The sequence below is a fragment of the Eubalaena glacialis genome, chromosome 14 (assembly GCF_028564815.1).
Source record: "Eubalaena glacialis isolate mEubGla1 chromosome 14, mEubGla1.1.hap2.+ XY, whole genome shotgun sequence".
In the NCBI taxonomy this organism is placed as follows: Eukaryota; Metazoa; Chordata; class Mammalia; order Artiodactyla; family Balaenidae; genus Eubalaena; species Eubalaena glacialis.
Window position 1 is genome coordinate 72,489,014 of NC_083729.1, and position 7,207 is coordinate 72,496,220.

The window sequence follows — 7,207 nt, forward strand, 5'->3', positions numbered from 1 at the left end:
CAGCGTTAGGAAAATAATCTGCTGTTTGAAATATTTAGCAACTTTTGAAGATAATAAAATATGACATGAGAAATGAATTAAATATATCTGAAGTTACTGACTTTGGTACAGTCATTGGGAGTCGTTGATCTGGGAACCAGTAACGCCAGATGGGAGAGTGTTAGTTACGCAATACGAGAAAAGTAGTATTAAAAAAAAGTAGCTCCCGCGGAGCTGATTAAGCGCGGACGCCGAGCCCAGCCCGCCTCTGAGCGCCTGCTGCGGGCGTGGCGACGCCATGGAGCGTTTTGATAAAGCGGCGCTGAACGCGCTGCAGGCGTGCGACTTCAGAAATGAAAGTTCATTAGCATCCACTCTGAAGACGCTCCTGTTCGTCACAGCTTTAATGATCACTGTACCTATTGGGTTATATTTCACGACTAAATCTTATGTTTTTGAAGGCGCCTTTGGGATGTCCAATAGGGACAGCTATTTTTATGCTGCTATTGTTGCAGTGGTCGCCGTCCACGTGGTGCTGGCCCTCTTTGTTTATGTGGCCTGGAATGAAGGCTCACGGCAGTGGCGTGAAGGCAAACAGGATTAAAGTGAACATCACCTTTTGATAGCATTAAATTGATTTTTTTTAAATGGTAAATGCGTCTGGGGTATTGATGATTTTAATAAAGTTGAAAGAACATGTTAAAATCAATCTTATGGAATCACGTTTGACTAGTGTAAATTTTGATCCTTCTAAAACAATGGTTTGTATCATCAGTTGTAACTGTATGAGCCTCTCATTTGCAAATGAGAATTTGGAAAAGTTAAATTGGTTACAAATAAGTATGTGAAATTAGTTACACATTATTCTGGGAAGGATTTGATTATCTTACAACAAAACAATATTTTATAGCATTTCGTCTTTTGGTTGGCTTTGAGTTTTACTCCTCTGGATATATTCAGATGTACATAGTGGAGCAAATCTAAACTTTATTTTTCGCTGGAACACTTTTCCTAAGTATCAAGAAAATACCAGATCATTGGATTTTGGGTTGTAAATGCGTATTGGAAATTGCTTAAATTGTGGACACTGGAATTAATCTGAATATCATTGAGAAATTTTGCATAAAGTGTAATCCCTCGTCAATAGAAATCTTTCATTACATTATTTCATGGGGAAACTAGGCTGAATCACACCCATTCATGTAAAAGGACTGGGTTTATTGGAGAATGCAGACAGCAAAGCCAAGAGAGCTACCTGCCTAGGCACCCAGCCTACTCCCTAAAGGCCCCTTGCAGGCCAGCGTCCTGCTTTCAGACAAACTCTGTAACAATCTGCTTTTCTCTGGTCATTCAACAATGAACTTACGCTTTAATTACAAGGTTGGGTAAACTCCCTTTAAATTTCTTTTTCCTACTTTTTAATAATGTATATGAATGAATTTACGTTTAAACGTGTTCATTTTTGCATACTTAGGGAGTGTAAACAATCCTGAAAATAGATTATTTTTATCATCCAGGAAGTATTCTTGGAATTTCTAGTCTAGTCTTTTAAATCAGTGCCGTTATATCCCAGATACATCGATAGATAATGTATCTAAGTTAGATAATCCTTGAGGTCCTTTCTGATAGAAAAGGGCCCTGTGGTTTTACTTTCGTATCCTTGGTCTGTGTTCTTTCTAGCCACTTGGTACTTACTTGTGTGCAATCTAAAAACACACCCCAAAAAAGTGCATATTAAAACAGGAAGAAAATTTAAATTCCCTGTAATGTTGCCACCTGGAGATATCCACTATTTTGGTTTACATCCTGTGTGCATTTCTTAATGCTAGTTTGATACTAAAAGTTTGGTTTAAGTTCAGATTCTGCCAATTTTACCTGGCAGCTATTTGCATTTTTTCAGATGAGTGATTATTGGCCGTTTTCTTAAAAAGCACATTCTACCTTTACTCTTTTTTTTTTTTTTAAATAGTAATAGCTTTCATTTATTGAGTCTTTTTTTTTTAAGCATCTTTGTTGGAGTGTGGTTGCTTTGCAGTGGTGTGTTGGTTTCTGCTGTATGACGGGGTGAATCAGTTGTACATGTACGTGTCCCCATGTCTCTTTCCTCTTGCATCTCCCTCCCTCCCACCCTCCCTATCCCACCCCTCTGGGTGGTCACGGAGCACCGAGCTGATCTCCCTGTGCTGTGCGGCTGCTTCCCACTGGCTGTCTATTTTGCATTTGGTGGTGTATGTATGTCCATGCCACTGTCTCACTTTGTCCCAGCTTACCCTTCCCCCTCCCCGTATCCTCAGGTCCATTCTCTAGTAGGTTACTCTTTTAACTAGATATCTCATTGTACAAATTTCCTGTCAGTGATAATCCCTAATACAATGGCCCTTGCTGTGAGTGTTTGCCATTACTAATTTTGTTTGTTCACCCCTACTTTTGATGTTGTGGAACTGGACTAAAGGAGTAGAGAGGTAGTTAGGCATAAAAGCAGAGAAGGCATTTGTGTTTATTTAATTGTTGAGAAGAAATAAAAGATGATTACTGTAGGACTATTTTTTATTCTTGCTTATAGTTAAATGTTATCTAGAGTTTAAATGTCTTAAGTAGTTATTCTAAATGTAAAATGTTTTCTTAAAAAGACTACAGTTTTGGTATAAAATTGTACAAATTTAATATGAAATTGTAGGATACTCCCGATTGAGTCTAGTGTACTGTATGGTAGATTTCTAGATGGTCCCCTCTTTAGATGCCTTGTTGTACTTAGAATTTGTCCACCTAATTTCTTTTTCTATAATGTCAAGGTTTTTCTTGTATTTTTGGGATCTTATGCTATTTGTAAAACGTTAATGTCCAGTGTTGGATTGTTTTGTTTGATTTCAGACATTTGCTGAGTAGATAACATGGGTGTGTTTCTGCAAGTATTTAAACTGGGGATTCATGCAAAAGCAGATGTAATTTCCTCTTGGAAAAGGTACCCAGCATTTGAAAGTTAGAATTGGGTGCTAAGGTTGATGTTTGGGGTTATTACAATATAGACTTGTTTTCACACCAGTTAATATTTTCTTAGGGTTTTAACTGTTAACTGAGTAGTTTGCTGCTGTTGAAATAACATGGTATTTGACAAATAGATTTATTTTTCAAGATGTCTCAGTGATTTCCTCTTGTACAATGTATATACTTCAGGATGTATAGAAAGGTAAGCTACAATTGAGCCCTTATATAAATGTTATAAGGTAGGAATATGTTCACTGTTGTTTGAAAACTGATTGTAAGAATAACCTCAATTAGGGAGTGTAACTTGAAGTGTCAGTATGGGCTACTGATTTAACACATGACCTTCTTCACCTCACCTCCCATTTTGCCCCACAGAATATAATCTTTATTCTCATTGTGCTAAAAAAATGAAAAGTCTGCTGTAGAATGCATCTGATGTCATTAGCTCTTCAAGTGGATACCATTTTACATGTGACAGCAGAATTCAGTTTTGAATTGCTGAAGAAATTTAAACCCTCCATAAAAAAGAAAAAAAAAACCAACCTGCGTTTCATGGGAATCTAACAGAAATATACTGTAAGATTATTTTCATCATAAAGATCTCATCAGCTTTGCCCAAAAAGCAACTGCTTGACTTGTTTGGTGTTTATTTTCTGTTTTCGTATAAATTTTATATATACAGCTAGAGTACCCAAGGAGACCAGTAAAAACAGTTAAACAGATAGGGTGTACCCAAGGAAAGATGAAAGCTGAAGGTACATGAGACAAAGAATTTATATCCTGTTTTAAATGTATCTAGTGTATATTTCTTGTCTCCAGACAAGTTCATGTTTATTGTTTTATTTATGCTCAAGTGAAGTTGTAGATTGTTGGTAGGCCATTTTAGAAATGGGTTGTCTGTGGTACAAGTGGATTCACGCAGCCTCTGTTCTTCCATTTAAGATAGGGTTTGCAAGAGCTGGCCTGAAGCAGCACACTCACAACTTGACAAGATTTCTTTTTCCTTTTTGTCGGGGGAAGGGTCACCTGAGAAAATAAATTATTTTCAGGGACTTTGGGAACCTAACGGTAAATATTACATGTAATCTGTGAACAGATTAAGCCTTTATATAATTCATTAAAGTACTCTGGAATTCCTCAACTTACCATCACTCCTGGCCACACTTTCCTTGCCTGTTTTGTTGCTACATGTGCTTGAAAGTAATATCTGCGTTCCTTTGAAGATGTTCTATAGGTCATATTTGTCAGTTACAGACTAGTCTTCCTTTTTCTCAAGTTCAGTGAAATCTCACTGAACAGTAATAATAGCAATAGCTAACATCTGCACAGCACCTTACAGTTTGCAGAAAACGTTCACATTTTCTCATTTTTTTTGCATAGTGAACCTGTTATGAGATTTCTCTTGACCTTGATGCTAAAAGTGTTAGAATCTTTGAAGTCGCTAGAGTCACTGAATATGCTGTAGTCTTGAATAGCGCCCTGACAAGGGGCAGATTTTAGATGCGCTACCTTGAAAGCTGCGTGTAATTATCAAAATGGGGGGCTTGAGTTCTTTACCCACTTGAATCAGATTTACTTTTGTGAGTGATGTTTTTCTGTTATCTGGATGGATTTTGTATTCATTATATTCTAACCTGTAACTTGTATAAATTTACCATCTGTTGTCATTAAAAAAGTGTTCATAATTACAAAAAAAAAAAAAAAGTAGACGAAAAATTTCATGATTGAAATTGTGTAAAAAGATATTATTTAAAAATTGATAAAATATAGGAGAGTATAGAATATATTTGTATATTCATACATTCTTTATATATATAAAGAACTTATTAATGTTGACATATACGAGTGTTACATTCTTTTTCTTAAATGAAAATCAGCCACGAAATGTAAATATCTATTAAGTAGTGATACTAAATTTGGGATCAGGCAGAAAATTCTGGGAGGAAAATGTCAAAGTTTCTAAGAATATGCTCTTCAAAAATCACTGTGCCCAAACAGATACTGTCAACAATGCCTGCTTCTGCTCCTGTATTCTCTATTTCAGTTAATGTAACCATGACTTTCCCAATCAGAAATATTCTGTTTTCTTGCTCGCACACTCCCAAACAATAAGACACTATATTCTGTCCAGAGTTTCTCTTTAACATCTCTTGAGTTTATCTTGCTATTTTCACCTATGTTGCCTTCCCCTTAGTACAAATCATCACATCTTACCTCAGTTACTACAACTGCATGTTCACACTCTTCTCTATGAATCAATACAACTCTTCTTTAAACCTAGCTCTTCTCTGCTGATGCAGTTGACTTTCTAAGATGCAAAATTGCTCATGTCACTCCTCAGCTAGATTGATAGTTATGATAGTTGTTTTTAAATATAACTCTTTATGTTTATACTCTATGCAACCTCCAACTCTAGTTGACATCTTAACTGACAATATATTAAACAGCCCATGGGTGAAAATTTTCGAGTATTGCAAAGATGATTAATAAAAGATACAGTGTTCTCTGTAGCTAAGGGATGATACATTTAAAACAAACAAAAAAATAAGGTGATCAACTAAAATAGTTGACAGCTAACTTTCTTTACTAAATGAGAAACACCAAAAAGTATTTTCGAACCTATTTACTGTAATATACATATTGTCTTCTTCAAATGTCCAAAGGAAAAAAAAATGAAACTATCATCAAAATGAAAATTTCTAGGAGATTCAGCAACTGAATGTAAATGATTTATTTAATAGTTTTACTGCATCTATCTTAGTAATGTACATAGTTTCTTTTCTACTCTATTTGTGAGTGCTACTCTTCAGTTTTATCACCACTTTTAGTGGAGAATCCAAATTGAGACCAGAACAAAGAAAACTTGTGAAGTCCCCACTGCCCTTCTTCCTTATGAATTTGCTTTATCTATCCCTACTTTAGAGATGAAAAATCTGAAATATTGAGGTATTACAAATCATACTGAGAGCCCAATATCTAAAACCACCAGAATAGAGTGTCATCCAAAGTAAGACACTTGATGAGGGTGTCAGAGAATATTAAATGTCAAAACAGGGACACAAACTCAGTTTAGCTGAATTGTAGTCACAGCCTAATGCTGTACCACTTTCTAGAAACCAGGATATATAGTTCAGAATATTTGGGGTTCAAATGCTTACATTCACAATAAACCTTTATATTTGTGTTTATCAATAATGGTATTGTTTTCATTATTACAAACACTCTTACTTCAAAAGTCTCCTGCCTACAGAAGTAGTTGTAAAATATCTTTGCAATTGTGGTAGATTATATGAGCTAGTAATCTCTGATGAGCTTTATCTCTAGATTAGAATATTGATTAAAAATAATGAGCTTTTACACCTGGATGAAAGGATAATGTATTCCACCAATTGTCCAGAGTAATTGGTAAGAGTCTATGAACAATTTTTGGATTTACCAAACTAGACATAGACAGATAATGTAAGAGAAGGACAGTAAAATCTCTGGTCTTGGAGTCCTATAAGATAAAAACGCCTTTTGAATACCAAGGAATAGTGGAAATTATTCACTAATTTCTCATGGAAGAAACAGAAAGGGACTAGTTGTTGATAAATATGAATAACATTCATTCCATTATGTTTATGAAATAAGTGAATTCTCTTTGAGTTGTAAGCCAAGTGTTTGCTGGCCTCTGTTTATATGTATTGCTGTACAAACCCCCACATATTTATAAAGGTGCATGTACCTGTCCATCTGAACTCATGGCCAAATAGGGGAACACTTCAAAGGGAAAAATGTATATAGAGAATTATTCTTTCCACTTCTTAATTCTGCTGAGCCTAAATGTGGAGATATAGTAATAAGGCAGTGTTTGAATCAGGAACTATACATCTAGTCCTGGGTTTTGCCAGAAAAAAATTTTAAAAAATAAGCTGATAGTAACAATGAGAAAAATTTTAATACAAATAATGATTTGATTGCATGAAACATCAACAATTCAACCATAAAAAGGAATGAAAGTATTTCTATGCTAATAACATAAATTTAATTTTATTGACTCCTTTAAGTCCATTCTACTTTTTTCACACTTTCTACAGGAATCTATTCTTACATAGAATTTTTTGAAAAAACTGTCATAATAAATCAGAAAATTTGTCTGAATAGTTCAATATTTTTTTTCATAGTGAAAAAAAGTTTGTGCTCTTGCAAATCATGTGTTCTCTCCATAATATTATCCAGAGAAAATGAAGAGTCAAATACAGAA

The 7,207-nt window shown here is 34.9% G+C and overlaps 1 protein-coding gene across 1 annotated transcript; it reads left to right on the top strand.

Moving 5' to 3' along the window:
* The first annotated feature begins 208 nt into the window (after nt 1–208).
* Nucleotides 209–735, top strand: LOC133105394 (vacuolar ATPase assembly integral membrane protein VMA21-like). Its single transcript, XM_061211382.1, has one exon. The coding sequence runs from the start codon at nt 278–280 to the stop codon at nt 581–583; it is 306 nt and encodes a 101-aa protein (XP_061067365.1). The 5' UTR covers nt 209–277; the 3' UTR covers nt 584–735.
* The last annotated feature ends 6,472 nt before the right edge of the window (nt 736–7,207 follow it).